Genomic DNA, 14,323 nt, shown 5'->3' with positions numbered 1-14,323 from the left:
GTTCTATCAAAAGAAAAAGGGAGACACCATGGTGGAATGATAGAGAGTGAAAACAGCGGTGAAAGAAAGAAACCAAATAAAGAAGGCACTGGACAAGGAAAAACAAAAGCAGGGACAAGAACGAAATGAACAAGAAATACAAAGACTTCAAGGAGTATACAGGAACAGGAAACTTGCTGTAAAGAACATTGTAAGGGAAGAAAAAGAAATGAGTTTGCAGACAAACTGGAAGAGGACAATAGAGGAAATATGAAATTGCTATACAGAGTAGTGAAAAACAAGCGAAGGGATCAAGAGACCATAAAAGCAATAGAAGGTGATGATGGAACTCTGGCACAAGAAGAGGGAGAAATTAAACAAGAACTCAAGATCTATTTCAAAAAGCTGCTGAATGGAGATACAGAAAACATAACAACGGATAGAGAAGAGCCAAGTCGAGGAACCACAACTGAACCACCAATTACATGGCTTGAGGTTGAAAATGCGCTCAAGAACATGAAGAAAGGAAAGGCAGTGGGCATAGATGAACTAAGTGCCGAAATACTGAAAGCAGCGGGAATTCCAGGAATCCAATGGCTCTACAGATTGCTCAACAAGATATGGGAGGAAAATACTATTCCAGAGGACTGGAAGATGGGCATCATTGTACCTCTGTTCAAGAAAGAAAACTGACGAAAATGTACTAATTACCGTGGTATCACACTACTCTCTCATGTACTGAAAATATTGGAAAAATAATAGAGACCAGAATCAGAGATATTGTTGAACCAATTTTGGAAGAAGAGCAGCATGGTTTCAGACCAGGAAGGTCAACTACAGACCTTATATTTGCAATTAGGATGCTAATGGAAAAATACTGGGAGAAGAACAAGCCTTTGTTTCTAATATTTTTGGACATTGAGAAAACATACGACAGTGTACCAAGGGAAAGAATTTGACAATGCATGAAAGAACTTCAAGAGCGAGACAGCCTCAAGACAAAGTGAAAATGTTGTATAGTGGGAATAGAAGCTGTATTCAAGTGGGAGTGGTTTGTCGGACTGGTTTGAAACAAAGAGAGGAGTGCAGCAGGGCAGCTCATTGTCACCACTTCTATTATTTTTGTAATGGATGTAGTAATGAAATCTATTAAAAGGAAAGAACATGGAGATATCAAAGCCTTCACATTTGCAGATGATGTTGCGATCTGGAGTGACTCAGAAGAGGAATTGGGAGAGAGAATGCAAAGCTGGAATGAGGAGTTTAAGAAATATGGTTTAAACATAAGCAAGACCAAGACGGTGGTGATGGAAGTGTATGGGGAAGGAGCAGAACCAATAGTCATGTTAAATGAAGCCCAACTGGACAGTGTTCCAGTTTTCAAATACTTGGGTAGCGTTATATCAAATGACAACCTAGCAAAACATGAGGTGAACAATTGAATGAATAAGGCAACACAATTTTACCACCAGGTAAGACATCTGCTGTGGGATGAGCAAATACCCATGAAAACAAAAATGACATTGTACAAGTCCTATTATACACCAATTCTTACATACAGTCTCAAAATCACAACACTGACCAATAGAGATAATTCCAAACTTCAGGCAGCTGAAATGAAATTCCTATGTACTATGATCCAGAAAACCAGGAAAGACAAGATTAGGAATGAGAAAATTAGAGAAGTAGGAATAGATGATTCTCTCCTCAATAAGATTCAGATATCAAGACTGAAGTGGTTTGGTCACATGAAGAGGATGCTAGTAAACAGAACTGCAAGGAAGGAATTTGACAGAAAAGTAGAAAGAAGACGACCCGTGGGAAGGCCACGAAGGAAATGGATAGATTTAGTTAAGAACGATGTACTGCTGAGAGGTCATGATTGGAGGAAGAATGGTACAAGGACAGGATGAGATGGAGGAGGCTCATTACCACACCCGGGAAACTGGAGATGGTTTAGGATGATGATGATGACGATGATGATACTGAAAATCTGATCCTGAATTTCATTGAATAGAATTAAAGGAACGCTGACTTACCTTCATTCACAATCTTGCAATTGACCATTCTCTTTCTGTCACTGACCACTTTCCTCAACCAGTAATGTATGTTCCACCCCCGGCGACAAAAACAAACTCCATGAGCCACGGAGCCACGACATGCTACCTCATCATTGTGAAGGAATTGACATCACGGTGGGCGTTGTCATGTGTCGGTCTAAAGTTTTCACTGAGAAATGGAACAAAGAGGAGTACACTCTCTGTTAACACCTCCGCCATGTATCGGTGTTCACTCAGAGCACCTCTATTAATGTTTACAAACTCTGTTCATGCTTCAAAGCTGAAATAACCCTAAACCATTATGGAACTTCCTCAAATGGTGTCCTGTTGTAGATATTGCAGGGTGAATATTGCTCCCCAGTCCTCTTTACCATCAGGTGATCGGAGACAAAATCATCACTCATCTGTGAAAAGCACCATTGACCATTGGCCTGCAGTCCAGTTTCAGTATCGAAACACAAATTCTAATCATGCTGCTTGGTGTTGGAGAGTAAGCTGCTCATCAGTGGCAGGTTTTCTTTATTTCGAACTGACTTTGTCTTACAGTCCTCTAACTTACAATGATGTTTTGCCCCTATGTGCTAAGTTGGGCTTATCAGTTGGTACTTAGCACACTCACCAAGACGCATGGCTAGTGCATACCGTGGAGGCTACTGCATAGGCTACTTGAAGCCACCAGCAGTACCAATGCACTATGAGAAACTTTGTCTCACTTCCAAAAAGAATGAGTTAGCTGGAAAATTTATAATGTCCAATAATGGTTCATTAAATTGGTATTATAAATTTACTCATTCAGGACAGATATTTCATATTCCCTGTGGGAATCAACATCTATATCATGTGGCAGTGTTCATCGTGTTGTGGCAGTTCTGAGTTCTTTTGGACCTGAACACACACAGACAGTGAGGTATGAATTCATTTGCTATACCAGTATCCAGTACAATCATTCTTACCCATTTTCCAATGGGCACTGCCATTATACCTTCCAGAAAATAATCTGTCCATTCCTTTCCAGGGACCAGGCGAGTTGGCTGTGTGGTTAGAGGCCAACTTGCATCCGGTAGACATTGGGCTCGAATCCCACTTTCGGCACGAACCCACTGTTGGCAGCCCTGAAGATGGTTTTCTGTGGTTTCCTGTTTTTACACCAGGCAAATGTTGGGGCTGTACCTTAATTAAGGCCACAGCCGCTTCCTTCCAACTCTTCTTCTTGTTCTTGTTATTTGCTTTATGTCGCACCGACACAGATAGGTCTTATGGCGACGATGGGATAGGAATGGCCTAGGAGTTGGAAGGAAGCGGCCGTGGCCTTAATTAAGGTACAGCCCCAGCATTTGCCTGGTGTGAAAATGGGAAACCACGGAAAACCATCTTCAGGGCTGCCGACAGTGGGATTCGAACCCCCTATCTCCCGGATGCAAGCTCAACAGCCGCGCGCCTCTACGCGCACGGCCAACTCGCCCGGTCTTCCAACTCTTAGGCCTTTCCTATCGCATCATCGCCATAAGGCCTATCTGTGTCGGTGCGACGTAAAGCCACTAACCTTTCCAGGGAATGGTTCATATAGAGCCACTTTCCACACAGGCTCAGTATGATAGCTTAACCATGCAGTGAATATAAACAAGAGAGTCAGCAGTCAGGTTTCGATATTGTGTCCTGTCGATAACAATCAATACAGTATTAATGAGAAGATAAAGGCTAATTTAGGAATGAGCTCGATGGATGAAGCTGTACGCATAAACTGGCTTCGGTGGCGGGGTCATGTGAGGCGAATGGAGGAGGATAGGTTACCTAGGAGAATAATGGACTTTGCTATGGAGGGTAAGAGAAGTAGAGGTAGACCAAGATGACGATGGTTAGACTCGGTTTCTAACGATTTAAAGATAAGAGGTATAGAACTAAATGAGGCCACAACACTAGTTGCAAATCGAGGATTGTGGCGACATTTAGTAAATTCACAGAGGCTTGCAGACTGAATGCTGAAAGGCATAACAGTCTATAATGATAATGTATGTATGTAATGTATGTATATTAATGGTAGCTAGGATTTGTAAGATATCTGTGCTTCCAGCCATAACCACTAGGCAGCACGGAAATGTCAAATGAAAACTTTTGATGTTTAGACCACGAAGCCGGATCTAAATTTCTAAGATCATAACTCCCCTGGCAGTAACATATGGTATGTTGATGGAAACTTAATTTAATGAGAAATACTGATTGATTTTGATGCCAACCAGACCTGTATGTGAGATTTGCTTGAGAGGGGAGGGGTGGATTGGGAAAGCGACAAAGAAATATTTTTGGATAGAGGAGAGATGGATTGGGAAAGATACAAAGGAATGTTTTAGGAATACAAGCAAATGCCAGACTACCAAAAAATAAAAAATACCTTGCAGAAGTAAAATAACTTACTTTAGCATATGAAAAGCTGATGAGTCTAGGCTTCTATAGGAGCTACACCATCCATCCACTTTGGAAATACTAGGTACTAAGACTGTGAAGTTCGAAAATATAAGGCACATTTTCTCTTCATTTGCAGTTATACCATTATCCTCCAGATTAGTTTGAAACTCTGTTGAAATTTGCTTTTGACTTCAGTGGAATAATAATTGTGACGTGAAGAGTTTTTCATTGAATTCTTGTGGTATAAAAAATTTTGTTCTTGATATGTTTTAAAAAATTTGCTTGATAATCACATTTGTAAATGTAATTATTATACCCCCAAATTGATTATGGAGGTTGCCCAGCTGACGCGGTAAAGGCATACTCTGTTCATCTGGAAGGACGTGGATTTGATTCCTTGTCAGGAAGTCGAAAAATTCAGAAATTCAAGACTTCCATTTCTGAAGTTGACCTCAGTGGCACAGATGGTTAGTCATTGTCTCCATGTATCCAAATAGCAGGTTAGATCCTGACTGAAATCAATAGTATTTGAGGATGATTGAAATGTATTAACATTATTATGAGTAACATGGGATGGAAAAAAAGATAACTTAAATACTATCAGTATGTATGCAACATTCATGGAATGAATTTACAGGTAGTGAATTAAATATATAAGTATCCACAGAAGAATTCCAAAATGGCCCAGGAAGATTACAGGACTTACATGCCTGTGGCCTCAGGCATAATTACACAATACACAGTTCATGAGGAGGTCCATGGTTTCTCAGTTGACCAGTCATATTGCAGAATAGACATGCTAGCTATTCCTCCTGGTCTAACATCTGCCTGCATTATGGACTCCACTATTATTTCCTGTTTCCTTCAAACAAAGCCAGAAGAGGTCCATAGAGAAAAGTGCAGAATCTGTGAGCCCGCCATCCCCTACTATTTGGAAAAATATCACCTCCTGTCCATTCAAATGATAGCTTTGATGGTGAGAATGAGAAGAACAATACCCTGCCTTTTTGCACATTTCTAAAAGAAGTTCTCTTTGGGTAACACCTTTATGACTGCTATTGCCATTGCTGCTCTGAAAGGACCTCTGGCATTCTGTGTAATCAAATACGTGATCTATGATTTCATAGAATTCTATTTGAAATTTCATAGATTATGTATGGTAAGTAGACTGTCAGAGTTTAATTTCTTTTGATTGTTTCTCCTGTCTTTGTTGAGTCTGCTTTGTTTGAAGGAATCAGAAAATAAAAACTCTTTACGAAATGAAATGTTATATACATGTTTTATGTTAAGAAAACTCATATTAGTAATTTTACTGTTATTTCATATGTTTTAGGGCCCTATAGAAGTTGGACCACCTCCATTTCCTGAACCAATTCCCCCCAGTAAGCTTAAAGTGGTTTGTGATATTACAGTAGAAGGACTAGGCAAACACCTAAGGATTTGTGGTGTGGATACAGTATTCATTCGTCAAAATGAACACCATGATAGGTGTGTCAGAATAGCAAACCAACAAGGTAGAATGGTCATCACTCGAGGACGACATGTATGGAGAAAGGTATGGGTTGAGTATGTGGTTATTTTCGTTCATTCATTCATTCATTCATTCATTCATTCAGTAGTAGTAAGATTTATTTAAAAAATCATCCATCCTCCAGCGAGGGTGACCATAAAGGCCTGGAATACATAACTTACAGTATATAATTACAATAATGAAATATTTTTTTCTGGGAAATTCATCGTAAAGAGAATACAATTTCAGGTATAAATGCAACTGTATAATTTGTAGAGAATCTCTTATGGTCTGTAATAAGATTTTCTGTATGTCATAAGGAATTTTTAAATTTTGAAGGATCGTGGCTGTGTTGTTCTGCAGGGTACCTCTGAATCTAAACAGGAGGCCTTTGACAACCCCTTGGCCAAGAGGAATATTATATTTGGCTGACAGATATGGCAGACATGGCATATAATTTGCTTATTTTTCCAGGTAAATATCCTGAGCCTGTTGCAGGTCCCTCTCAAAGCGAATGGTAGGATCTTTCTTATCGATGGCTATAATGTCCACTCTTATCGTTGAGTCATCGGTAGAGACGCATTGAACTTCTTCATGCACCTCTCATCCACGGTGTCTCAGGCCTTGAGCAATTGATGGCCTTACTCGACAGTGACGATTGTTACACAGTAATTCGGTGCTCCTGAAGAACCCCAGTACATATCCAAGCACAGAAAAAGGTTATACAATGTTTTGTAATACAATATGAGGTTTTGGGACAATAGTTACTTGCCATGTGCAGATTTCAGTGGAAACATACCTATTTTTAAAACTGTGATGCTAATAAAGAAATATGACCATATATATGGTCATAATTAATCCCATTGGTTGTGAAACAATTGAACTCTTTGTAATCTTCATGCCTTCATTGCCTAACAGCCAAATGTTGTTCATGTTCGATTTTGTACTGTATATTAGCTAGCGTCCTACCGGAGCATGAGGATCACAACGTTGATCGCTTGCCTGGGAGTTGGATTAACAATGTAACTCTATTGCATGGTGAACTCAAAATTTTTAATGCAGGAAGGGGTACAGTTAAACACATAATAAAAATAAGTAAACAAAATGTTGGAACATTGAGATATCAGAACATAACAGTCAAGAAACTGAAAACAATTTATTAACAAAGGATTGAGATATCAGAACATAACAGTCAAGAAACTGAAAACAATTTATTAACAAAGGATAAGAAAAGGGAGGACATTAAAAAAAAAAGAGGAGAGAAATATATGACTTACGCTCAACAAGAGTGTGAGAAATAACTTTCAAAGGCAGTTAGACTATTAATTTCCCAGCTCCGTATAAAATTTAGAAAGCAAGAATAATGTAAAGAATTACAATAAAATAAAATTCCAGTAACTGATAAAACAGTAAACAGCAACTCTACAGAAAACATGGACATAAATTTACTGAGCAAAGACACTAGGTCCCGATCTAGAAAACCAAGAATGACGGCTGAGTGGATTCGTCATGCCAACCACATATCATCTTGTAATCTGCAGGCCTTTAGGCTGAGCAGTGGTTGCTTGATACGCCATGGCACTTCAGGGCTGTTGCACAATGGGATTTGATTTTAAAGACATGAGGTGATCAGGAATGTAACAACATAACCACTTGAAAATCAAAATAATTTAGAAATTAAAAAGGTAGTGTTTAGAATTGACCAAGGTAATTGCATAACTCTTTACAAAGGTACATTTTAATTATATAGAGAGGCACAAAGCCTTACACCTAGATGAAACAGAAGGTCCCTTTTTTGGAATCCGCTTTGGAGTGGTGTTTGGAGTTTGGTTCACGTTTTCAAGCACTTGATGATATGCTTCCTCTGTTTTCCACTGTTATATTCAGCATGGATACAGAGAGCTGCAACTCGCATGCCAGTGCAATACGTGTTCTGCGGAACAAATCAACTTCTTCCAAGATTCAAACCTTCTCTTCCATAGTAAAAGTTTTCATTTCTCTCTTTTTATTCTTCTTCTTTTTTTTTTTTTTTTTTTTTTTTGTTAGTTGTTTTACGTCGCACCAACACAGATAGGTCTTACGGCGACGATGGGACAGGAAAGGGCTAGGTGTGGGAAGGAAGCGGCCGTGGCCTTAATTAAGGTACAGCCCCAGCATTTGCCTGGTGTGAAAATGGGAAACCACGGAAAACCATTTTCAGGGCTGCCGACAGTGGGGTTCGAACCTACTATCTCCCGAATACTGGATACTGGCCGCACTTAAGCGACTGCAGCTATCGAGCTCGGTTTTTTATTCTTCATTATAAGCCAGAAGAGCAATAAACAATAACAAAGAAGGATTAACAAATATGTACGAGCATAAACAAATGATGCGACAAGATGATTGCGGCAAATGACTTTGGCTGCTCAACTCAGATAACAAGAACAAGAAACGTAACACATAACAGAAATACTGTAATATATGCCAATAATCCATGCACCCTAATTTTAGAAGAGAATTTAAGGGAAAAAAGAATTGGCTTTAATTTGTGTTTTATTTGCAAGAAATTAATCCTACATAAGTATCTACTCCAAAACTGATTTTATAAAATATGTACAGTAGTTAGGTAGGTATTCCGCTTTGTCAGAATTATCAGGCAGTTTGCTTACCTTCCGCTGATATTTGTAATCAGCTAGTTTCGCTCATGTGTTGCTATCTGGGGCAAGAGAGGGGAAAGAAAGCGATGTAAAATGGCATTGAAACTAACTTAAAATGCTTTGAGTAACCACAGTATGCTGACCAACCACTTTGCACTTTTCAGTTCAGATTTTGTTCCACCATCACTTTTCAGATTTGTCTTGCAAAGTGAAAAGTTAGGAATCTTTTCACTTTTCAAACTTATGTTCCTCCATCGGTACAGAAATGCAAAGTGCAAAGAAAAGAAGTGAAAAGCTTTCAGAAATCTTGCAGAGAGTCAGTTCCCTTTCTAGCTGTTAATTAACAAGTATCTACACTAGAATTTAATTTAGTGATATAAACATGTTACAATGAGAGCTTTTATTATCATCAAGTGAGGATAGTGATGAAAAATCCAGAAAGAGAATGTACAAAAATAGGATTAATTTTCATAACCTCACTTCGATGGAGACCCTCTGTGGCTCAGGCGGCAGCGCACCGGTCTCTCACCGCTGGGTTCTGTGGTTCAAATCCCGGTCACTCCATGTGAGATTTGTGCTGGACAAAGTGGAGGCGGGGCAAGTTTTTCTCTGGGTATTCCGGTTTTCCCTGTCTATTTCATTCCAGCAACATTCTCCAATATCATTTCTTTTCATCTGTCATTCATTAATCATCACCCCAGAGCCACTAGATGGGGGCTCCATTCATTCCATTTCTGACCCGGTCGAATGACTGGAAACAGGCTATGGGTTTTCATTTCACTTCAACAGAATTTCGCGACTGTTTTCGTGTTACCCTAATAACAAGCTGCCTCTATTCTTTAAATGATTGGTCATTTATTGAAACCTGCAGCAAAAAGAAGTCAATCCGTTTCGGAAAAAATATATATATATATTGCGCCGTTCCCGCGTCCAGGCATGGACTCAAGAGATCCTGACTAGCTCTAAATTCAATTAATCTGGTGACTGAGTCCTACGGGTGTGAGTTCCGTAATAGAAAAACGTCCAGGTCGATTAATGGTAGTTTCTAACTAACGCAGAAAGACGTCTCTAACTCGTAACTAGTTAGATACCATACTCTTATTAACTCTTATAGAAATTATCGTCGCTTGAAACTACTACAGTCTTACAACTAATTCTTATTCTAAGAACACAGAGAAAGAGTGTTTAGGTTTCACTATTCCATATTTATTTTAAATATTAAGTCAAATATTCAAGAAAATTATCTCAAATTTTTACCAATGAAGTCGTTCTTGAAATGAGTGACTCATTGTCAACCCTATAGTCTATATCCGTCAACAACTTTCAGAAAAATTACATCTTCCGAATTCATCCTAAATAAATGTCTTCTCGGATCATATTATTTCCTTTCATAAGCCCATCAATCTCCAAAATCATAAATTATTAGCATAAATTCCATGTAACATCTGGGAAATTTTTGAAAAAGCTATGTTTTCCTTCGTATACAACTCACCTACAAAGCTGGGTGATAACAAAATAAATTAATGTGAATACAGATAATGGTATTTACATGTGCCATACTGGCAAAAAAATAAACATTAAAATCAAGTATACTAAGAATATAGGATGCATCCTCAAAGAAGAAAATAAAAATTGTATTAACTACTATTTACAGTATTTCTAGTGACACTCTCTTGAGAAAATAAAGAAACGCTAGTAGAATTGCCGATTTTTAATGTTCAGTCAAGAAATGGAGTTCAAGTTGTCTGAATCAATTATTCTTGGGATTCTGTTAGTTACCACCTAATCCTTACTCTATAAACTGTCACATTCCTTAATTTTCACTGACTGTTTGTCTAGATGCAGGTTTAGGACTCTCAATGAGGCTATCACCAAGCTCTTCTTCAGATTTGATTTGACAAGTACTCTCTTGTATGTTTTACATTTTAAACATTCACTTCTGCCTACTTAGTTGCCTCTTAGACGCTCATATTTCCTTGTGTCACACATCATGAGCCAAGCTACGTCCCTTGTAAGTCGTAATCACCCTACAAGTAACATTATCGCAAGATTTAATTTATGAACTTAAGGTAATATGACCTTAGCTTATTGATTATCAGACTACGTGCGTACATGGTTGCAAAAAAAACAAAAAAAAACGTCACCACACATATCATATGTAGCTATCATAACACATACTATCAACGGAAAATCTACATGGTCAGATGACACTATCTCCGACTAAAAAAATTAATTCTCTTTTGAAAATCTAGGTCACCAGTGATCAGCCTATGGGTTGAAATTTATCCAGAAATAAAGTTATACACCGTGAGAATTTTCAAGATCATCCTAAGTAAATCAGTGAAAGCTCAAATCTATCTTGAGTACATATATGATTCTCTAGGTAATCCTAACATGGATGAAAAAAAAACATTGCACTACTCGTCTCGAGATCATATCCTAAGCTATGTACAATGCGAAAGATCCAGAATTATTACATGGAATTGGCGAGAATTCTGTGACACCCTCCGAAACATCATTTGAAATGACTAGATCTCACTTCGCACCACTATGACTATTTCTCTCTCGAAGAAAACAATAACTACCACCATCATAAATCATTAACATCCATATATCATATCTATGACGCGTTAATATACACATATTTCATATATAACAACTCTTTCACTTCATCATATGTAAATCACCACCTTAACTTACACATCAACGTGCCGTGACATTCATAAAATGCCTACTTTACTTACTACTGTCATAGTGCCAAATTTAACATGAGCTTGGAGTAGTCTACTGCCATATTCCTTCATAAAACACATCCTATATACGATCTCGAACTGATTGACATTGCTTAAATTAGGACACACAGGTATTAATGCCAACTTCACGCACTACTCAACACTGGTAATAATAATAACTCTCGCTGTCTCTCCTCACATATCACTGGAAAACATTACGATCGCACAATCACTTGGTGACCACGCCTACAAGTGGAATTAACATACCATATGGATGAATACCTACTTCCAATCACATCAGCAATATGTTTATCCACGCACAGTCTTAGCACAAAACAAACATCAACATGCAATAAAAGAAATAATATACTCTTACTTACGAAAACGACTTAGGTAATGGACTTAGCTTTGCTCAAGATGGTCTCGATGTTTCCTCATCTCCGGTCATCTGAGATTAGGATCTCGTCATCTGGTTCCTCCAGAAGTGGTCGGGTACATCGTAGCTTCTCAACACTGATCACAGGTCATCCGGGACAGCCAACATCGTATCGCCTCATCAGGATCCAAGCAGCATCGCCTTGCTCCCTTACAGACCCATGGTGAAGACTCGTGCGTATGAAACAGAACAATAATAGAATATTTGATTCATTGCTGACATCTTCCAATTAATATATCTCTTGCGTTGCTCAGATTGCATAGATTTCGTTGGGGTACAGTTGATCTAATAAACTAGTTCAAAATCGACTAAGATGTTCTGTATATATTCCAATTTGAAAATAAATTTCTTTCCGCTATCTTTTTATTGGCGTAAATGCACTCAACAACTGGTCAGTAGGTGTCCTTCAACATTAAACAGTATCGGGAAAATTTTATTGAGGACCTGCGCCACTTCGTGACGTAGTTCTACTGTAGTCTATTTATCTCTTCTTTTTGCGTATTTAATCTCCCGCGCAGCGTTTAAATCTTGATATCAGCAGATTGGCGTGTAGTCGCAAATTATCTTTCGTTTCCAATTTATAGTATTTAGCTCCGCTGGATAATCCCTTTCAAATCTAGTCTTGCGTCTTCTTAACACATCGAAGTCAGATTATATAATAAGTGATGAGCATTTTTTTTCTTGAATAATGGTTTTAAATAATGTCCATTTGTCATTTTTTCTGCGCCTTCTATACGCGGTCATTTCCGTAACCGACCGACGAAAAGACTTACATTTCGGCCCGTACTGACGTTAAATGCATTTTATTTGACATTTTGATCGCAGAGACTCCATCTTTGTTACTACAGCTCTTAAAAAGAACTGTGAAACGGCACAATATATGCTTATTCTTATATGCTTACATTGGTGACGAAATGGCGCCATGCTGCACTGTGCAATGTTAAATGTCACTGCATACCTACACACGAGGGAAAGCAGAAGTTCCATGTTAAGAGTAGATCATGTTCGTTTGATTTGGTCAGCATACTTTGGTTACTCAAAGCGTTTTAAGTTAGTTGCAATGCCATTTTACATCACTTTCTTTCCCCTCTCTTGAACAGTGTGACGTGCCTTCTATGAAACAATGTGAAGCTGACTTGACCTGTAATTATCAACTTTATGTTTACCACCTTTTCCCTTGTACACTTCGGCTACTACAGCAACTCTCCATTCATTTTGTATAGTTCCTACAAGCAAACAGTAATCATATATTTCAGATCGGCACTTTATCTCAACCAACTGCCGTTAGTATATCCCCAGAAGTCTTATCAATCCCAGCTGCTTTTCTATCTTTCAACTTTTGCATCTTTTTGCAAAGAACTTTATTATCATAGATAAATTTCAGTACTTTGATAGTATTTGTAACCTCCTCTACCTGAATATTTCCCCTATATCCAACTATCTTTACTGAATACATCTGCATTCTGTAAGTCCTCGCATATACACTCCCCTTGTTGATTATTGATTCCTGGAATGTCCTTCCTATAACTTGTTTCTGCCTTACTTAAAGTACCTATACTTCAATTATTCCATAAAATTTATATGATTGCCAGTTTGCTATCATGTTATTTTTTGCTGAGATTTTTGCTAAATTCGGTATCTTAGTATGTTCCTTCAATTTCTCCTTACTTCCACAACCATTACTAACTCATTTCTTTCTAACCTGCATCTTCTTCTTGATTTATTTATTTCTCTGTTGTAATATAGAGGGTCCTTCCTATTCCTTACCATATTTAACCTTTCCACTCCAGTGGACTGCTGCAGAAGTCAGAAGAGGGCTGCATTGGGTAGCTGGTGGATTGATGTAGCAGTCATGCGGTAGAAATGCCACTCGGTCTTAGCAGCCATGTATTGTTTGGCTTTTCTATGCTTCGTTATGGTAGACTGCTGGAGAAGTTTGACCTTGATGATATCTAGCAGTTGTCTTGTGAGTCTTTTCAGCACGTAAGATACATCTTGACGGATTTCCTCCGCCTTGTTTAATGGCAAATCTGATTGCACACTCTACCCCACAGACAATCTTCTCTACTGGGATTCTTCTCAGTGCCACAGCGAAGTTAAAACCTTTCTTTAGCCCATAATGCAAATTAAAATTTTTAAGCATCTTCCTAATGGATGAAAGTTTTGCCATCTTTTGTGGATTACAAGTTGTCCATTTCATGACCGTATCGATGTTTAATCAAGAAGTAAGTATAAATAACCACCTAATCGATACTTTATTAATGCCTCAGGCAAAATTGAATAAAATTAAAACTTACAGGACATGTTTCGACCACTTAGTGGTCCTCTTCAGCTGTATAAATAAAGAACTGAAAAGAAAAACATTGACAATAAGCACAAATAAAAGTTCTTTGGAGACTCCTTTGATAAAAATGGAGGTCGTCAGAATAGGTCATCTTGCCTTTCGTTCTTGTTTGGAAAAGATGTTTATTCTGCGCTGTCTAGAGGGTCTGTCTTTGAGCGCGACCTGGTGAAGTAACGATGTGATACAGTTTGACAGTTCATGGAAAGCTCTGGAGAGAAGGGAA

General features: G+C 38.3%; 1 protein-coding gene across 6 annotated transcripts in view; it reads left to right on the top strand.

Annotated features, from left to right (window-relative positions):
* Positions 1-14,323, top strand: part of Nbr (exonuclease mut-7 homolog) — a 311,108-nt gene that overhangs the window by 260,013 nt on the left and 36,772 nt on the right. For 5 of the 6 annotated variants that reach the window (XM_067145731.2, XM_068227278.1, XM_067145733.2 and 2 more), the window contains one exon: positions 5,776-5,997. The exons of the other annotated variant lie outside the window; for it this stretch is intronic. In XM_067145731.2, coding sequence (XP_067001832.2) covers positions 5,776-5,997 — 222 coding nt within the window. The remainder of the gene's footprint in view (positions 1-5,775; positions 5,998-14,323) is intronic. 6 annotated transcript variants of the gene reach the window in all.

This window comes from Anabrus simplex, chromosome 4 (assembly GCF_040414725.1).
Source record: "Anabrus simplex isolate iqAnaSimp1 chromosome 4, ASM4041472v1, whole genome shotgun sequence".
NCBI classification, from domain to species: domain Eukaryota; kingdom Metazoa; phylum Arthropoda; class Insecta; order Orthoptera; family Tettigoniidae; genus Anabrus; species Anabrus simplex.
This window is presented reverse-complemented; position numbering and strand designations above follow the sequence as displayed.